Source organism: Ziziphus jujuba, chromosome 3, assembly GCF_031755915.1.
Source record: "Ziziphus jujuba cultivar Dongzao chromosome 3, ASM3175591v1".
In the NCBI taxonomy this organism is placed as follows: Eukaryota; Viridiplantae; Streptophyta; class Magnoliopsida; order Rosales; family Rhamnaceae; genus Ziziphus; species Ziziphus jujuba.
In genome coordinates this window covers 16,680,779-16,701,960 of record NC_083381.1, presented here as the reverse complement: position 1 = coordinate 16,701,960, position 21,182 = coordinate 16,680,779, and the positions used below count along the sequence as shown (strand labels likewise).

The 21,182-nt window shown below is 33.9% G+C and overlaps 1 protein-coding gene across 1 annotated transcript; it reads right to left on the bottom strand.

The window, feature by feature from the left end:
- Positions 1-17,202: 17,202 nt before the first annotated feature.
- LOC112492275 (F-box protein At2g02240) lies at positions 17,203-20,764 on the bottom strand. The gene is made up of 3 exons (XM_048478237.2): positions 19,562-20,764; positions 18,837-18,958; positions 17,203-17,781 (listed from the first exon to the last, which is right to left on the bottom strand). Exons 1-3 carry the CDS (start codon positions 19,823-19,825, stop codon positions 17,367-17,369), a joined length of 801 nt encoding a protein of 266 aa, XP_048334194.2. The 5' UTR covers positions 19,826-20,764; the 3' UTR covers positions 17,203-17,366.
- Between the last annotated feature and the right edge of the window lie 418 nt (positions 20,765-21,182).

The following is a 21,182-nucleotide window of genomic DNA, read 5'->3' as shown; positions in this document are numbered from 1 at the left end:
GTCGCTTGTTAACAAAATCAAAAAAAAAAAAAAAAACTTGCTAATTATGTTGCTCTAATATTTTCATTGGTTATTTGTAGTTGAAATAAAATTAGATTGACTAAAAGAACCAAAAAAAAAAAAAAAACTATCTCAGTTATATTGCTCTAATATTTTCATTGATTATTTTTAGTTGAAATAAAATTAGATTAACTAAAAGAACAAAAAAAAAAAAAAGGAGAACAGGCAACGCACAATCTTCATTGTGCGTCGCCTGTTTTCAAAATTAAAAAAAAAAAAAAAAACAGCTCAGTTATGTTGCTCTAATATTTTCACTGATTTTTTGTAGTTGAAATAAAATTAGATTGACTAAAAGAAATAAGAAAAAAAAGGAGAACAGGTGACGCACAATGCTAACAAAATTAAAAAAAAAAAAAAAAACAGCTCAGTTATGTTGCTATAATATTTTCACTGGTTTTTTGTAGTTGAAATAAAATTAGATTGACTAAAAGAAACAAGAAAAAAAAGGAGAACAGGCGACGCACAATCTTCATTGTGCGTCGCCTGTTAACAAAATTAAAAAAAAAAAAAAAAAACAGCTCAGTTATGTTACTCTAATATTTTTACTGGTTTTTTGTAGCTGAAATAAAATTAGATTGACTAAAAGAACCAAGAAAAAAAAGGAGAACAGGTGACGCACAATCTTTATTGTGCATCGCCTGTTAACAAAATTTAAAAAAAAGAAAAAATCAATTCAGTTATGTTGCTATAATATTTTCATTGGTTATTTGTATTTGAAATAAAATTAAATTGACTAAAAGAACCAAAAAAAAAGAAAAAAAAAAGGAGAATAGGCGACGCACAATCTTCATTATGCGTCGCCTGTTAACAAAATAAAAAAAAAAAAAACCAGCTCAGTTATGTTACTTTAATATTTTCACTGGTTATTTGCAGTTGAAATAAAATTAGATTGACTAAAAGAACTAAAAAAAAAAAAAAAAAGAACAGGCAACACACAATCTTCATTGTGCATCGCCTGTTAACAAAATTAAAAAAAAAAAAAAAACAGCTCAGTTATGTTGCTCCAATATTTTCATTGGTTATTTGTAGTTAAAATAAAATTAAATTGACTAAAATAATGAACAAAAAAAAAAGGAGAACAGGCAATGCACAATGTAGATTGTGCGTCGTCTGTTAACAAAATTTAAAAAGAAAAAAAAAAACCAGCTCAGTTATGTTGCTCTAATATTTTCATTGGTTATTTGTAGTTGAAATAAAATTAGATTGACTAAAAGAACCAAAACAAAAACAAAAACTGTCTCAGTTATATTGCTCTAATATTTTCACTGATTATTTGTAGTTGAAATAAAATTAGATTAACTACAAGAACCAAAAAAAAAAAAAAAGAGAATAGGCAACGCACAATCTTCGTTGTGCGTCGCCTGTTAATAAAATTAAAAAAAAAATACCTCAGTTATGTTGCTCTAATATTTTCACTAGTTTTTTATAGTTGAAATAAAATTAGATTGACTAAAAGAACCAAGAAAAAAAAGGAGAACAGGTGACGCACAATCTTCATTGTGCGTCGCCTGTTAACAAAATTTAAAAAAAAAATAAAAATCAACTCAGTTATGTTGCTCTAATATTTTCATTGGTTATTTTTATTTGAAATAAAATTAAATTGACTAAAAGAATAATAATAAAAAAAAAAGAACAGGCAACGCACAATTTTCATTGTGCGTCGCCTATTAACAAAATTTCTAAAAAAAAAAAAAAAAAAGCTTAGTTATGTTACTCTAATATTTCACTGGTTAAGCTTGACTAAAAAAACCAAAAAAAAAAAAAAAGGAGAACAGGCGACGCACAATCTTCATTGTGCGTTGCCTATTACCAAAATCTGGAAAAAAAAAAAAAAAAAAAAAACCAGCTTATTTATATTGTTCTAATATTTTCACTGGTTATTTGTAGTTGAAATAAAATTAGATTGATTAAAAGGGGAAAAAAAAAAAAAAAAGAGCCAACGCACAATGGAGTCTGTGCATCGCCTGTTACCAAAATCTTAAAAAAAAAAAAAAACACCTCAGTTATGTTGCTCTAATATTTTTACTGGTTATTTGTAGTTGAAATAAAATTAGATTGACTAAAAGAATGAAAAAAAAAAAAATTGAACCCAGAACCTCTTACACTATGAAGGAATCACCACACCACCAGGCCAAATTACTTGGATGTAATAATACAACTAGAACTAGCTTAATATAGTTTTAGATGATGCATTCCTTTAATAAAAAGTCGCCAAATAGATGAAAAGGTGACGCATTTGCAACAACTGTGTCGCATATTCACTCAACCAATTTTTAACTTTTTTTGAATTTGAAAGTTGTTTTTAATAATTTTTTTAATTTCACAAATATGCTTTTTTTTAAAAAAAAATTTGTAGATGAGCAATCAACAAAACTAATTAAAGATTAAGAATAATAATAATAAAACATGGAATAGGTGACGGGTTTTAATGGAATTGCGTCGCCTGTTCCTTCAAAATTTTTTTTTTTTTTAAGAAAAAGCAATTTAATAGACTTTTAATTTTTAAAAACAAATAAGCTATGATTGACCATAAACACATGAAAGTTAAGCTCATTTAACATATTTATGTAGATAAATTGGTCAATAAATGCTTGTTGAATTAGAATTCTATATTCAATATCCCTATCTCAAATTAGGTCTTGAGATATTTTGTGTCTTGTTTATACACATATATGTAAATAATTGAGAAAAGCATTGACAAAACTATTTTCTGTTTTTAGATCAATGTAATTTATGTTTATTGGATTGTTACATGAATATATTTGTAGATGAACAATTAAAAAACTATTTAAATATTATAAAGAAAATATAAAATTTGGAACAGGCGACGCTTTTCGACCATAATGTGTTGCTTGATCCCACAATTCAAGAACGGGTGATCCTTCTTGAAGAGAATGCGTTGCCTGTTCTCTCAATTAAAAAAAAAATAAAAATTTTAAAAGACATGCAAATTTTATAAAGAATAAAGGCATATTTTTGCCATTTTTTGAAAATTTTTAGCGCGTTTTAAAATTTTTATGCACGCCTTGGAATCCTTTTTCTTTTTTAAAACTACATCAAGTACACTTTCTAATAGATATTAGATTTGAAAGCAATCTAAAAAAGACTTGAAGAGTGGGATATTTCAGGTTTCATTTTTCATTTGCCTATCTTGTTGTCGGCAGGGAAGCTGGATTTCTCTATGTTGCGTGATTTTTTGGATTTCTTTTTTCTTCATCTCCATCGTTTAGGTGGGTTTCTTTTTTCTTTATGGTTGGCAGAGACATGTGGTGGGTTGGTTTTATTTTTTTTTTTTTTCATTTTAACTGCAGGTTAGGTTCGTTGGATTTTATTAATCTTGCTTTCGTAGAAATTTTATTTGTGATATTGCTTGACATTGTTTTGCTAAGTTAAACAAGCATTTTATGTTGAAGATCAACTTGATTCGAGATGGTCTATTGTTTTAACTTCACCACAACATCATACTTTTGTTGAAGAAGATGTTCTTGGAGATACTACGATGGCTCACAATCCATTTGTCATATAGTTGCCAAGTATCAATGAAAATGATAATGAGGATAAATGTGAGAGTGGCTATGCTTGTAGTGGCTGTAAGGGGATATGGATAAAAAATATCTTCTAAATAAATTGGTATGTATATTTATTAACTTATGTTTTATAATATTTATTATTATTCATTTAATTATTTTTTTGATCCGCTTCATTATGTGTTTTCCACTTTTAATTAGGAGAAATGCGTCTTGCCAAATATTAAGAACGATGGTAATATTCTTTAAATTTTCATTTACTAAATTACAAATTTAATAATTATTAATATTTTATTTTTTTTGCATAAGTGTTAATAACTTTTTTAATTTTTCCATATGCAGTATGAGGATGTAATATCGTCAACAAGAGGACGTCAACTTCCATCTCAATGAGTATGCATTCATGGAAGTTTAATTAATATTAAATTTGTTATGAAAAAATATAATAGTTTACAAATTATGTCAAAATATGTTCATAGGTTAATATTTAATTTATTTGATAATTAATTTGTCATGAAAAAAATATGTATTTTAATTTTTTGTATTCTAATTATTCTGGATGAAGCTAGTTTTAGGTTTTTTATATTTTAATTATTTTTATATTTTTACTATTTTAATAAAATTCACAAAATTAAAAGCTAAAAAATGTATGGGTGACGCATCAACAAGAAACAAGGTCGCCTAACATATTTGGTGACCTTTACTTGCTTATCCTTAGCAACTAACAAATCTAGCGATGTTTAAAACAGAGTCCCTAATATCATTTTTAGCGACTTTTCTAAAGACAAATAAAGAGTCGCTATAAGTAATGAAAACTGAGTTGCTAAAATCATCCATGGTCGCTAAAAAGGTGACACTACTTATAAGTCGCTTGTAATATCTTTATTTAGGGACTCTACACGAAACAGTCGCTAGAAAATACGTCGCTATAAGTGGATCGAAATAATAAGTCACTAAAAGTTTATATGCGTCGCTAAAAACTTATATATAGGTGAGTTATATAATGCATCGCTAAAATAAATAAATGTCGCTAAAAACCCAAATAAGGATATTCTCATAAAGAGTCGCTAAAAGTCGATCTATGTTGCTAAAAACTCTAATTCGGTGACTCAAATAATGAGTCGCTAAAAGTGTATATTGTCACTAAAAATGGAAATATAGGCGACTCTGATAATGAGTCGCTAAAAGTCTATGGTTGTCGCAAAAAACTCTAATATCGGTGACTCACATAATGCGTTGCTAAAAGTAACATGTGTCCCTAAAAATTGACGTATAAGCAACTCTCATAATGAGTCGCTAAATATCTATTTAAGTCGCTAAATATCTATTTAAGTCGCTAAAAGTCTTTGCATTTCGCGACAGGATGCTAGGCGACTCATTGGAATTATCAATGCGATTCTACTAGTGCTCGAACCCCGCTCATGAGGCTTGGGTGGTGATGCTCGTGCCAACTGAGCTACCACACTCGTCTTCAATTCACTTCCAACCTGTTCATAAACACATTTACATATGTATAAATATATACATACATATATATATATATATATATATATTGAGAGAGAGAGAGAGAGAGAGAGAGAGAGAGAGAGAGAGAAATTCAACATGTTAAGACTTTGAATTTGATCAACACAAAACAAAAATCTTTATGAAAAATAAGAAAGATTTTTTAGCAATCGTTCAAATTTTAATTTTATAACTTCTAATAATATTAAAAATAACACTATAACAAACACTTATCAAGTAAACAAAAAAAGTGATAGTTGCTAAAGCACACCTTTTCCTTATAGCTTTATAATCTATAACAACTTCAAACAAAGTCTACAATTCTTAAATAAAAACAAAACTGAAAACAATTTTAGTTTTTTTTTTTATATATTTTTTAATTTTATTGGAGATAGAAAACAAGTTGAAAAAAAAAAAAAAAGAGGCATAGTATTACACTATTACTCTCTACTAGCTTTAGCCCTCATCTTAATTCCTTCAGCAATGAGGCCTGACTTGATTGTATAATTATCAATTTCCATGAGACTAAATACCACAACCCCATGATCTTCCCCACCATCATTGAAGAACTCCCCCATTTCAACCTCCATCCAACCATCTCCTCTATCTCGACATAGTTGCAGGCTTGCAGCCCATTCTGAGTAGGATCTAGAAAAACAGTACGCCCATCGGCACTACGTTGGACCTCCTTTTCTCCTTCAAAATATACTTGAAGCTCAACCGGTTTTTCTTGATATCCAAACCAACATTCTTCAAGCTTGTACACAAAGTAAGCTGCATAAGTTGTTTTGGGAGACATAATGTTTGTTTCAATCCTTCCCTTTATGTCAAGCCACTATACTCGTCCGAGTTCAGCCACTTCAGAGAACCTGCCAGGCCTTGGGATCCAATTATAATGTATACACATATAACATATATAATTACAAGTCAATATGGTTTCTATTATAAAGTGGGTGAATATTCATATTAAATTAAAGTTGTATCATATATATATATATATATATATGAAAACTATCTTATCCAGGATTATGGTCCAAAATTAAAGTCCACAATCATCCTACTAGCAGTGTTAGGCTTTTATAACTGCCAATAAATATTTAGAATAACATTAAAATTCTAATTTTGTTTTTAATAGGATGTTCCTAAATTTTAACTTTAGTCCATGATCCTGCATAAACTCTCTCTCTCTATACATATATATATATATATGCTGAACTTGAAAGAAAGTGACATCTTTTGTAAACATGAAGATGTATTATGGGACAGTGAGAGAAAATACCTAGACTCTGCTGGTATAGATTTCCACAGCCAATAACGGGGTGTATCTCCCCATATAATTGAAAGCTTTCTTGAGCACATCAGGCAACATTTTTCTCCAACTTTCTTTATCTATTGCAAAACTCTGTGGATGTGCCAAACAATAAGAATATAAATTAAGATGTCCACCATATATATGAAATATATATATATATATATATATATATATATTCATGGGTACTAATACATATAGATAATTAGAATTATCATAAGTTCTATTTTCTATTGCAATGCATCAATATTTAATTGTTTCGATAAACTATATCAATCTCCTTAAAGAGTTTCGAAATTCATAATTAGTCTATTACTTTTCCTAATTACTAATTAAAAACAACTAGTTCTATTAGATATCTTTTCTTCATTATGATATTGAAGTGTGGAGAATTCAGACTCATAATTATTGTTTGATGAAATAGTATCTTTGCCGTTAAACTATCCCCTGATAATAGGTTCCAACAGATGAAATCAGGTAATTACTATAAGCATAACAAAACCATGAATTTTAGAACCAATATAAAGTGACATCAGGTCATGATATTCCTTCAAGCAAAACATTTCTAATATATATATATATATATATAATTATTCTCAGGTCCTGATATTCTATTGAAATCAGAATTGTATACATATGTTGTCATTTAAAGTGAATATTAAAAATGTTGATCATGATCGGTTTTGCTTACCATATCACCATTGTCTACAAGAACAGGGTGGCGAAAAAGATGGAAATAGAGTTGCTTCTTGGAAAGGGAATCCATGGATGAAGCTAAAGCTAAATTTGAAAGGACTTGGTGATAGTCATGGCGAAGAAACTTACTCCAAACCACATCGGAATTCATGGCTGATCGAAACAGAGAACAAAACAGACACGACCTGCAGGCATCTCTTGGAGATGTCAAGGATATTATATGGGAGATGCACTCTTCTGTAAAACAACTTAAGAAAATTGAAAAGTAATGCTTAATTATTATTCAATAAAACACTGGGTATAAATACCTTATTACAGATAAGAAGGGAGGCACAACAGATAGAAACAAAATAACAAAATAATATTTAAAATACATGATGAAGCCTAAATACACATGATAAGGATATACAGGACAAACAACATGAAAAGTTTTAGTTAACTATGCAGCTGTACATGAAAATCACTAATATGCCCCCTCAAACTTAGCGGTCTTGGAAGAACACCAAGTTTGGAATGTAAAAACTCAAGTCTTTGTCGTGGTAATGATTTTATAAGACCATCAGCAAGCTGGTCTTTGCTGCTAACATGTGACACCTGAAGCAAGCCTTCTCTAACTTTGTCTCTAACAAAGTGAAAATCAACTCCCATGTGTTTCATCTTAGAGTGAAAGACAGGATTAGTAGCCACATATGTAGTGCCAATGTTATTACAGTAGATAGTTGGAGAGATTGGAAGACGAACCTTAAGTTCATGAAGAAGTGAAAGTAACCACCACAACTCAGAATTCGTATTTGCCACGACCCTATACTCTACTTCAGTGGATGAACGGGAGACAGACCGCTGTGTTTTGGAGGACCAAGATATAGGATTGCCACTTAAAAGATGATATACCCAGTAGTAGAACTGCGGTCATCTTTATTGCCAGCCCAATCGGCGTCAGAATAAGCATGAAGACAAGAAGAAATATTACGGCGCAAGAATAACCCATATGAGCTGGCTCCTTTTAAGTAGCAGAGCAGATGCTTTACAGCTCACCAATGGGTTTCAGTGGGCAATGCATAAATTGAGATAGCTTATTTACTGCATAGCCAATATCCGGACATGTAAAAGACAGGTATTGTAAATTCCCTACCACTTGATGATATTGGGTAGCATTAGTGGTTGGAGACCCATCAGAGAGAGTTAGAGCTTGAGCCGTCGACATAGGAGAAGCCATTGGTTTTGCTACAGTCATGTTAATTTTCTCCAAGAGATCAAGGATATATTTATGTTGACTAAGAAATAAACTGTGTGTGCTAGACAGAACTTCAACCCCTAAAAAATAGGTTTTTGGAGAGAGATCGGACAAACCTTTGTAGTGTGGAGGAGTTGTTGCTAGTAAGAATGATGTCATCAACATAAACCAAAAGATAAAGAAGATGAGTATCCTTGTTATAAATAAACAGAGAAGCATCAGAATGAGACCGTGTAAAGCCAAAAGAAATAAGAAAAGCCTTAAGTTCATTGTACCAAATCCAGGAGAGGCGACAAACATGAGACGGTTTAAAAGCATAAACAAATCCAGGAGGTTAGGATATGTAAACTTCTTCATGTAAAATACCATTTAGGAAGGCCTTATTAATATACAGTTGCTTGAGAGGCCAATTTTGAGATAGGACAATACTAAGAACAAGACGAACTGTTTTTGGCTTGATTACTGGACTAAAAGTGTCAAAATAATGAAGACCAAGTTGTTGATGAAAACCCTTCGCAACAAGCCGAGCTTTGTATTTATGGATTGAACCATCCGGATTTCTTTTGATGCAAAAAAGCCATTTACACCCAAGAACATTCTTGGCAGCAGAAGGTGGAACAAGGTCCCATGTGCCATTGCGTAAGAGGGCATTAAATTCCATAAACATAGCAGCATGCCATTCATCAATCTGAAGAGCTTGAATTACTATCCGAGGTTCAAAAACACATCCATTGGAATTTTAAGTGGCAACAAAAAAATCTTGGAGCTTCTTAGGTTTGAAAATTAAGTTTAATGACCTGATTCTCTTAGGATGCTGGCGAGTCAACTGTTGTACAATTGGTGATGGTGACCGAACTGGTGGAAATGCAGGAGGTGCATGGGAAGGAAGGTCATGAGATGGAACATGTCAGGACCCGTCCAGAATTCCTTCCCCGGAACCCTAGACCCAGGGAAATACCACCGAACCTTCCAACGGAAAATCCGGCAGCACCTCCCCTAAGGGTAGGACTTACCAAAAATTACCTGCACTGAAAACACACTTCTATATTCATCCCCTTATTCCTCCAGTAAAACTACAAATTGATTCCACAAATTTACAGCACTTCACAACAATAACGGCAAACCAGTGCATAAATAAAACATAAGTGTCCAAATAGTATACAGAGCTTCATGAAGTGCTAATCAACAGAAATACAACAAAGATGAAAGAAATAATACAACTGAAATGAATGAGTACAAAAGTACTTCTCGAAACACAATAAGCGGTGGAGAACTGGTTCGCCCCAGAAGAACGTCTATCACCCCTTGCACCTAAGGGAACGGAACTTAAAAACGTGAGATGCTAATCATCTCAATGAGTGACCCTAGCTCCTGAACACTTTTAATAATAATACTAATAATAGAACAAATAGGGGAATTGAATTAATACCAACAATTAATAGGTAAATAAATAATAGCAGTTGGAAATAATAATTTCCCTCAAAACCCTCACTAATCACTCCGTTGGAAATGTTCCCTTTTTAAAACATTTTCAAAAAACCCGATATTCGTATTTCCCAAAAACCAAGGGATCAAACAATTTAATAAACATTAATAAATAAATACCCCAAATATAATTAAAACGTACTAAATTATAATAAATAATTTTTAAACATTTTTGGGGTTTGAAATTTTGTCTGAAAATTTACACCTGACGCATCACACTATATACCGGTGATGCCCTTCGATACCCAGCATCCTGAGCACCGATTGGCGGGGAGATTAAAGAGAGAAACTTGCAAATGGCACTTCGGTGTCCCGACAGTACCGATGTTGAAACCGTCATCCCGGCCAAGGAGGGGGGCGGCTGTGGCCAATATCAAACTTACCTGCCCACGGTCCAATGGGAACTCACGAGAGACATAATACTTGCGCGCTAAACCACATATACATACACCAGAACACCAATACTGTATGAATGCGTCTAAAATAATTATTAAATCAACCGTACCGTTTTCCAAAATTACCGTGGGAAATATACCAAAATTTCACATTTACCATCCCACATATTTTCATTAACAAACTCGGTACGAAAACATCAATAACCAATAAAACAATAATTTTTCTCGTAATACGAGGTTCAACAACTAAAATACCATGGGCATAATTATAAAAATTAAACCACAACTTTAAACAAATATTTTCATAAAATATTTAAACCAATTATGCCCAAATTATAATATTTAAAACCACGCACAATTTACTACTGAAAATACCTTGCTCATGCATAATAATTAAAATTAAATCACAATAAAATAATAACTAAATTGTACCACATGAACATAATTCAAATATCAGTTAAACACCGATTAAAAATAATTAATTGCCCCCAAAATATTTTTAAAGGTGGGTCACTCACCTTAAGCGCGTATATCAGCTAAGATCCTCCGCAGGATCAACTCCACTACTCGTGCGCGCACCTAAAACATCCACAGTACACTAACCAAATATATTAATATTTTAATCGATAATTCCCAAATGGGTACCCGGGGAGCGAACACAAACGACAACTAAAAATTACAAGTTATATACCGAATCGAAGCTTGAGTGATGAGGATCACGGATTCGGTCTTACTTTCCGGAGATCAGACCCGAGGTGGCCGGAATCTCGCCGGAAAGCTTTCGGGATTCGACTCCTCAATTCTCCCAAACCATTGCGAATTGGCGGAAAAGGATGCCAGATTTGGATTCAGGAGGTCGGAATCAGTGGACAGGGACAGGCGGTGCAACTGGGTACTCGCCGGAACAGTGACTTCCGACGAGCCGCCGCGGTCACTGGCAACCGTCGCCCGCGATGGCGCGTGCGGTGGCCGTTGGCTGAGATTTTTGGTGGTTTTGTAGACCGAGGGGAGAGGATTCCAATGAGACCGGCGGTGAGGCAAACGAAGGCCAGACGGCGGAGAAATTGGGGTTTTAAGATTTTCGGTGCCTCGCCGGAAAACGCTCCGATCCCGGCGCGTCGGAGGTCCGGTGGCCGTGAAATTTGGTGGGTAGGTCAGAATTGAGGAGGTGTGAGGGGTGGCTGGTGCGTGTGGCCTGAAAATGGCCGGAAATTGAGCAAACAGCGGTGGCCGGCGGTGGAGGGAAAAATCGCCGCCGAGCTTCGCCTCCTCGATCTGGGCATGTCCGGTGACCGTCGGTCATGAAATTTCATGGTTTGGCTGGAAATGGAAAGACACTCCCGTCTGGCCGGCGTGTGTAGCAAGAGTCGGCCGAACAATTGGACGATTCCGGCGGCCGGTCGGCTTTCTCTCTCTCCTCTCTCTCTTTCTCTCTCCTCCCCTGCATTTTTGCCAAATAAAAGCCACCGTGGGTGACACTGTTCATCCACATGGACCAATCAGGTGATGACATGTGGCGTTACTGTGCACTTAAGCCAGATATAATAAAATATTACGGTATCCGGCGAACTTCAAACATCCATAACTTTTTAACCAGATGTCCAATTTAAGTGTGCCGCTAGTCTATGAACTCATATCGACGAGTACTTTACAACCATACAAGAGTCAAAACGAAATTACACAACAAGAAAAAGTCAACTCTCGACACCTTTTGGACTGTTTGCACCTCAACTTGTTTTGCCCATAACTTTCAAACCGTAGCTCCGTTTTTGACGTGCTACTAGTCTATGAACTCCAGGCATCATGCACTTCGCCACGGTACCCTGGTCAACTAGAAATTCCAACTGAAACAAAAAGTCAACTTTTGACCCCTGGATCAACGGTCAACCTCGGTCAACGTGCACGGATTCCGGTGTGATTTAGGATGGGGTGTTACAGAACAGCATTATGTGGAAGTGCTTCACATGAAGAGTTGTTGCATCCAGGAATAGTAGGACCTTGGGAGGAGGCATGGGAGGTGGGGACCACGGTGGCATTTTGAAAATTGGAGGATGAGTGAGACGTATAAGGGGAGGAGAGTGTGGGAGTGGTGGATAGGTGTGAATAATTTGGATGAATAGTATGGACATGTTGAAAAGCGGAGGGTGAGAGAGACGTATGAGAGGAGGAGAGTGTGGGAGTGGTAGGTAGGTGTGAATGATGTGGATGAGTAGGAAGGACATGTTGAAAAGTTGAGGGGGGAATTGACGTAGGAGAGGAGGAGAGTGAAGGAGTGGTAGGTGGGTGTAATTGACTTGGATGAATAGTATTTGAGGTAGAAAAAGAGTTAGGTAGAAGAGGAATTAAATTGTGAGGAGAAGCAGGTAGTATAGGTGCTGCAATATTTATGGAATTAATGAGGCTGATGGGTTTGGTAGACAAAGAAGAATAAGGAAAAATGGATTCTATGAACCTAACATGTCTTGAGATAAATATTTTATCTTGAAAAGGATCAAAGCAACGGTACCCACTTTGAGTGGGTAAGTAGCCAAGAAAAATGCAAGATCTAGAGGAAGACTCTAATTTATGATGCATATATGGCTTTAACCAAGGGAAACAGAGACACCCAAAAGCCTTAAGACCAGTGTAGTTGGGTGGTTTTTGAAAAAGTTTTTGAAAAGAAGAAATACTATGAAGAGTAGGTGTGGGTCATCTATTAATGAGATAGACTGCAGTGGTGAAGGCATAGGTCCAGAATTTACTTGGTAGACCGGCTTGAGTGAGAAGAGACAGATCAGTTTCCTTAATATGCCTATGTCGACGTTCAGCAAAACCATTTTGTTCCAGAACATATGGAGTGGTGAGAAAATGAGTGATGCCATGTGTAGTAAAAAATGGTTTTAATTTCAGGAACTTTCCACCATTATCTGAATATATTGATGTAATAGGGGTTTGAAAAAAAAAATTTCAACAATATTTTTTAATTTTATGAAGACAGAGGAGACATCAAATTTGGACTTGAGTGGAAATAACCAGGAATATCGAGTAAAATGATCAACAAATAAGACATAATATTTAAATCCATCATAAGAACATACAGAGGTTGGTCCCCAAGCATCAGTATATAATAATTGGAGAGGCTTTGAACTTAACATAGAAGAAATTCCAAAGGGAGTTTTATGAGATTTATTACATAAACAAGAAGTGCAATGAAATTTATTAAAAGAAGAAACAGGCAGTGTTTGTGCAGACACTAGATGATGAAGAATCCTATGAGATGGATGAGAAGTCCTACATCGGTTGGAAAGGAGAACGAAGCATGGCTTATAAGCATATGGATACCTTTCCCTTGTAGACGCATTTTGACAAAACCGTGCAGGCTGGGCCCAAAGCGGACAATATCTACATGCGGGTGGACTGGACTGTTACATGGATATCCTAGAAAATGATGCCACTCTTGAAGAGAAGCAGATTGGCTGAGAAGTGTGGTTGGAGATGGAGACAGATAGTAAGAGAAAGATGGCCACTGATAGGATCCACGTTTATGCGGTCCTTTTAGGAGTACTATTCCTGTCTGCAAATCCTTCACAAGAAAGCAATTTAATAAGAATTCCACAGAAACATTATTAGTTTTACACAATTTTGAAACTGAAAGTATGTTCCTAGTCATGGTAGGAACACAAAAAACATCAGACAGCAAGAGCTTTTTATTTGGAGTGAGTAGAAGAGATGTGCCTGTATGTGTAATGGGAAGCTTATTACCATTCCCAACAACTATTTCATCAGTGCTATCATATTCAGAGTGAATGGCTAAGTTTTGCAAATCATTTACCACATGATGGGAGACACCCGAATCAAGTAACCAGTTTGGTGAAGAAGGTGGCATGGGTAGAAGACCATCATTTGAGGAAGCTCCTGAACAGAACGCTTGTGGAGGGGACGGCCTAGAACTATACCGCTGTTGCTGAGAGGTGTTTGATAACTGGTGACGGAAGGAAGGACAATATTTGGCCGAATGTCCCTGTTGGTAACATAGTTGACATTTTCCCCTATAATTACCAAGTCTTCTAAAGTGTGTGGGTTAACCAAAGAAGTGTTGTCTCGAATTGGTGGGAGAACCGAAGAAGATTTGTCTTGGATTGACAGTGGAGCCAGACAATTGTGTGGTTGGTCTTATGTTGGAGAGAAAAAAATTTCTTTGTTGTTTCCCTGTGCGATTGGCCATGTGTGCTGTGATAGAGGTGTCATCAGTTGAAGACTCAGATCGACGCAAATATGTGGCATGCTCTACTAGTTGTTCATGTAATTCGGCAAAAGTGAACGAATTGTCTCGGGTGTGAAAAGCTGCAGAGATATCCTTTAGATCAGAGGATAAACCATTGATAATATATAAAATTACTTCATCATTATCAATTGGACTCCCAAGAAGTGCATATTCATCAGCTGCTCCTTTAATATCTTGTAGATATTTAGTGACAGATCATGTCCCTTTTGGACGAATCAAATGTTCACGAAGCCTAAGCATATGAGAACGTGAGGGCCTAGCAAATGAGATAGCCAGTGTTGACCATGCGTCCCTTGAAGTTTTGCAGGTTGCAACCAGATGAGAAACATCACTGGAAAGAGAAGCCAAAATTGCTCCAAGTATGAGCTTGTCTATTGATATTCAAGATTTGGTGAATTATCAAGATGTGAGGACAAGGGTTCGTACCATCAATGAAGCCATGAAGATCACAGCCAATAAGAACAGCCTTAAATTGAGCCTTCCAAGGAAAATACGTGTTTTCTGTGAGTTTGAGGGGCACTTGAGTTGCTACATTAATCACAACTAGTGTTTTTGTTGAAAAAGATGGTTCGGTCATGATTGGAATAGTTGTTGAGGAAGAAGATGAAATAGAGGTTGAGGTGGATGAGAAAGATGAGGCCATGACTCGTGAGAGTTTGATGCTCTGATACCATAAAACAACTTAAAAAAATTGAAAAGTAATGCTTAATTATTATTCAATAAAACACTGGGTATAAATACTCTATTACAGATAAGAAGGGAGGTACAACAGATAGAAACAAAATAATAAAATAATATTTAAAATACATGATGAAGCCTAAATACACATGATAAGGATATACAGGACAAACAACATGAAAAGGTTTAGTTAACTACACAGCTGTACATGAAAATCACTAATATTCTGGTAAGATGGTAATCTCCATTTTCAGGATTTCCTTCCTCACAAAATTATAATGAAGATAAATTTCAATTTAATGTAATTTCAAGACTTTCTGGGCAGAATAGGGAAGTATATGATCGGTTTGTTAACATTGACTTCATAATTGAATTGGCCAATAGGAAAGCAATAATATTATATTTGTTATATAATATGATTTTACGAGTTCAAAACAATTTGTCTAGGTAATATCTGAATTCGAATCTTACCTCTTTAATTTAAAATATGGCTTTTTTAAAAATAAAATAAAATAAAATATGTCCCAAAAAAAAAAAAATATATATATATATATATATATATATAACATGCAAATCTAAGGTTCAATGAATTTATGCTACTCGAACTAAAAAATTTTCTAGACCTTCATTATATTTTTATTAAAAAAATAAAAATCTACCAATATTTGATCCAGTTAATATTCTTGAGCATTAGTATGGTTTTCCAAATTGTCTAGATTTGAAATTGCTTTTCAATTTGACTCAGTGAGAGATAAAAACAACCCTATACCAATGGGAAAACCCCACGTACATAAATATTCAAGGATAAAATAGTCATTACAAGAGCACTGTAGAGGAATAGAGTCTTTACTCCAGTCAGTGAAGGACAAGAACCACCATATACATAGTAAGCATCGGCCAAGAGAACAAAAATAGCAAAAGTCAATTAAATGGGTCCACATAAGACTTTAGGGACAAAATATATATATACATATGTCCCACTATGCCGGAGTACCAAAAATTTCCAACATCCACACATATATGTGTGACCCACCGAAAATTTCCTCGAAAGAGAACTGAATAGAAGGAAAATTGAAGAAGTAACGGTATAGATTATTTTGGTCCAACACTACATACAGATTATGTATTATAAAACACTTGCCAAAAAAACGATGTTTTATGAAATAAAACAAAACTGCTCGGTCACAGCCTTTTTTTTTCTTTTTTTTTTTTTGGGGGTCATTTACACTAACATATCCTTTTACATTTATAATAACATTCTTATTTTAGTATTTTAGTGTTTCAAATCTACTACTATTTCGTAGATATAAGTAGTAAGTGATTTTACTTGATAATTAAAAGTAGATGAATAATTTAAATAAGATTTGAAATCCTTACAAAAAAAGAACACAAAACAATTATTATTATTTTTTTTTTAAATTTTGTTGGAGACAACAAGAAACAAGTTGATAAAAGAGGCGTAATATTACCATCTACCCAGCTTAGGCCTAAGTTCAATTCCTTCAGCAACAAAGCCTAAAGCTGAATTGAAAACTGCTTGTTAAAAGGATGGGTTATCTCTTAATCGAAAACAGGGGAGGTTATGGCTCATGAGGATGAAAAAAGTCAACCGTGCTTTATCTTCAACCGCAAACCTCAATTCACTTCCAACTTGCTCATAAACACATTGACATATATATATATATATATATACAGTCCGTCTATGGTGTGGACGATCCTCATACGGACCACAGTATTGGTGACGGTTTTTCATAGTATTGGTGACGATTTTCTAAAAAACCGTCGTTAATATTATGAAAAACCGTCACTAATACTACGGTCCTCATGCGGACCGTCCTCACCATAGAATTTCCATATATATATATATATATATAGAGAGAGAGAGAGAGATAACACACAGTTTAAGAAACATGTTAAAGACTTTAAACTTCATCGTCAAAAACAAAAATCTTTATGAAAATTAAGATAAAATATATACCAAACCTTCAAATTAAAATTTTGTAACTTTTAATATATAATTCTGAAATAAACAAAAATGTTGATAGGCGCTTAAGCATAACTTTTGCTCGATTATTTTATAATCTACAGCAACTTCAAACTAAATCTACAACTCCTAAATAAAAACAAGAATGAAAACAACATTGGTTTTTTTTTTTTTTTTTTATTAGTCCTGTTGCAGACAGAAAACTAGTTAAAAAAAAGAGACATAGTAATTTTATGTACCAGCCTTAGGCCTAAGCTCAACTCCTTCAACAATGAGGCCTAACCTACATGTATCATTATGAATATGCATTAGACTGAACACCACAACCCCATGCTCTTCCCCACCATAATTGAAGAACTCCCCCATTTCAACCTCCATCCAACCATCTTCCCTATCTCGACATAGTTCCAGCTGATCCCGAGAAGGGAATAAAAACACTTCACGTTCACTGGCCCCATGGGCCTTCTCTTCTCCTTCAAAATATACTCCAAGCTCTACCTGTCTTTCCATAAATGCGGAACTGCTTTCTTTAAGCTTGTAGACAAAGTAAGCTGCATAAGTTGTTTTGGGCGACAAAATGTTTGTTTCAATCCTTCCTTTTAGGGAAAGCCACGACACATACGTGAGTTCAGCAACTTCAGAGAACCTGCCAGGCCATGAGATCGGATTATCATGTATGTACACATATACATATACAAGTCAGTATGGTCTAAATTAAAGTTATATTTACATATATATATATATATAAATTATCTTATGCAAGATTATGGTCTAAATCTAAAGTCTAGAAACATCCTGATAAGCCGCTCTTGCAAACGAAGAACCCGAGATCGTGAAGGTTTAGCAAAAACTGATGCAAGTTTCTGCCAAGCTTCCTTTGATGTTTCTGTGGTTGAAACGAAACGATGTATTTCTTGTGATAAAGAAGCAAGAAAAGCACCAAGAAGTAATGAGTCTTGACGATTCCAAAAAAGATAGTCTGGATTAGAAGATTTGTTAGGAAGAGTTGGAGAAGGACAAGGAAGGGTGCCATTAATAAACCCGTATAAGTCATAGCTGATGAGAAGAGCATCAAACTTCTTTTTCCATGGAAAATAGGTTGTTTCTGTAAGTTTTAATGGGGCCTGGGTAGCAACATTTATAACTACAAGTGTACTATTAGTGAAGAGAGATTCGGTACTAATTGGTATAGGTGCAGCAGCAGTGGATTCCTTGGAGATTGGTGTTGTTGGATTAGACATGGTATTGAAAAAACAAAAAAACAAAAAAACAAAAAAAAAAAAAATTCTCATGGAGTATAGACTGCTCTGATACCGTATAACGATTTTGCAGTATGTGAAAAAGCTCTATTTCATTATTGAATCAAAAATAATATGTATATATATATAGCTTGATACAAGAATAAGTACATGTAAAGACAAGCCTAAGTAATGATACACCCATATCTGTACAAACAGTAAAACAGCTTTTGAGATAAGACAGCTACACTGCCTTATCAAGAATAACGTAAAAATTTTAATATCTCTTTCAATAGGATGTTTCTAAACTTTAACTTTAGTCAATGACCCTACATAAGAGCATATAAAGTCATGATATCCCAATATGATAATTGTTTTATACTGTGTGTGTATGCAGAACTTTGAAGAAAGAGAACTCTTTTGAAAACATGAAGTTGTGTTTTGAGAGAGTGAGAGAAAATACCTAGACTCTGCTTGTAGAGATTTCCTCAGCCAATAAGTGGCTGTACTTTCACATACAATCGGAAGCCTTCTTGAGCTTATCATATAACATTTTTTCCCACTTTCTTTATCTATTGCAAAGCTCTGTGCGTATGCCAAGCAACAAGGGTATAAGTTAAGATGTAACACATACGCATATTTATGAAATATATTTATATATATATATTCATGGATACGTGCTACTACATATAGATAATTAGATTTATCATAAGTTCTGTGTTCTATTGCATCAATATAATTGTTTAAACAAAACTATATTAACCTTCTGGCAGAGTTTCAAATTCATAATGAATCTACTTTTTTCTAATTAGTAATTAAAAGCAAACAGTTCCAATAAATCTTTTTTTTCATTATGCATGATATTGGAATAAGGAATTCAAACTCATTATCATCAGTTGAATTAACAGTCTTTGACACTAATTATACCCCTAAATGACTACCGGCTCCAATAGATCAAATTAGACAATTACTATGAGCATAACAAAATGACGAATTTTAGAACCAATACAAAGTGAGTTCATGTAATACAAAGCGATTTCATGTAATTATTGTCTCGTTTCCTTCTAGCAAAAAAATTCTAATATATATGTATATATGATTATGAACAAAGTCATGATAGACTGTATATATATATATATTGTTACAAAATTATATTAAAAAAAGTTGATCATGATCGTCTTTGCTTACCATTTTACCATTGTCTACAAGGACGGGGTGGTGATAAAGATGGAAATAGAGTTGCTTCTTGGAAAGGGAATTCATGGATGAAGCTAAAGCTGAATTTGAAAGGACTTGGTGATAGTCATGGGGAAGAAACTTGCTCCAAACCACATCGGAATTTACGGCTGATCGAAACCGAGAACTAACCAGAGACGACCTGCAAGCATCTCTTGGAGATGTCAAGGATATTATATGGGAGATGCACACTTCTGGTAACATGGTAATCTCCATTTTGCGGACTTCCTTCCTCAGAAAATTATAATGAAGATAAATTTCAATTTAATATAATTTAAGAACTTTCTGAGCAGAAAATAGGCAAGTATATTATCGGTCTGTTAGCATTGACTTCAGACTTTTTTGGTAAATGATGACGTCGTAAATGACCTGGCCAATAGGAAAGTGATAATATAATATACATTATATAGTATGAGTTTTTGAGTTCAAAACAATGTCACTAGGTAATATGTGAATTCGAATATTACCATTTTAATTTAAAATATGGCTTTTGTCAGAAAAAATAAAATAAAATATATCCCCCAAAAAAGAAAAATATAACATGCAAATCTAAGGTTCAATGAATTTATACAACTTGAACTAAAAATTTTTCTAGATCCTCATAAAAATTTTATTAAAAAATAAAAATCTACCAATATTTGATCCAGTTACTAATGAACAATATTCTTGAGAATTGTAGTATGGTTTTTAAATTTTCTAGTTTTGAAATTGCTTTGCAATATGACTTAGTGAGAGATAAAAACAACCCTACATGTTAATACCCAAGATCACACACCAACGGGAAAGTCCCACGTACATAAATATTCAAGCATAAATTAAACAGTCATTACAAGAGCACGTTAGAGGAATAGAACCTTAATTCCAGTGAAGGACGAGAACGATCACATACATGGTAAGCATCGGCGAAGAGAGCAAAATAGCAAAAGCCAATTAAATGGGTCCTCATAAGACTTTAGAGACCAAATATATAAAATATATATTCCACAATTCCGGAATATCAAAAATTTCCACCGTTGACACATGCATGTTGAGTCCACATGTACCGAAAATTTCCTGGAATAGGTGTTAAATAGAAGGAAAATTGAAGGAAGGGACGGGAGAGATTATTGTGGTCCAGCACTACATGCACATAATGTTTTATAAAACATTTGCCAAAAAAATAATGTTTTATAAAACAGAACAAAATTGCTTGGACACAGCTCCACCCCCCCCCCCCCCCCCCTTCTTTTTTTTTTTCATCATTTACACTAATAAACTCATTTACATTAATAATAATATCTCTTATTTTAATGTTTTAATCTGTTAGATATAAGTATGAATTGTTTACTACTCGAGTCCATTAAACATGAATGTTATACTATTCGAGTCCATATCACTTAATAATTAAAACGGAATAAATAATCTAAATAAGATTAGAAATCCTTCGGAAAAAGGGCAGAAAACAATTTTTGTTTTTTTTTATTTTTTTTATTTTTTATTTTGTTGGAGACAAAATGAAACAAGTTGAAAAAGAGGCATAATATTACTATCTACCCGGCTTTAGGCCCAAGTTCAATTCCTTCAACAACAAGGC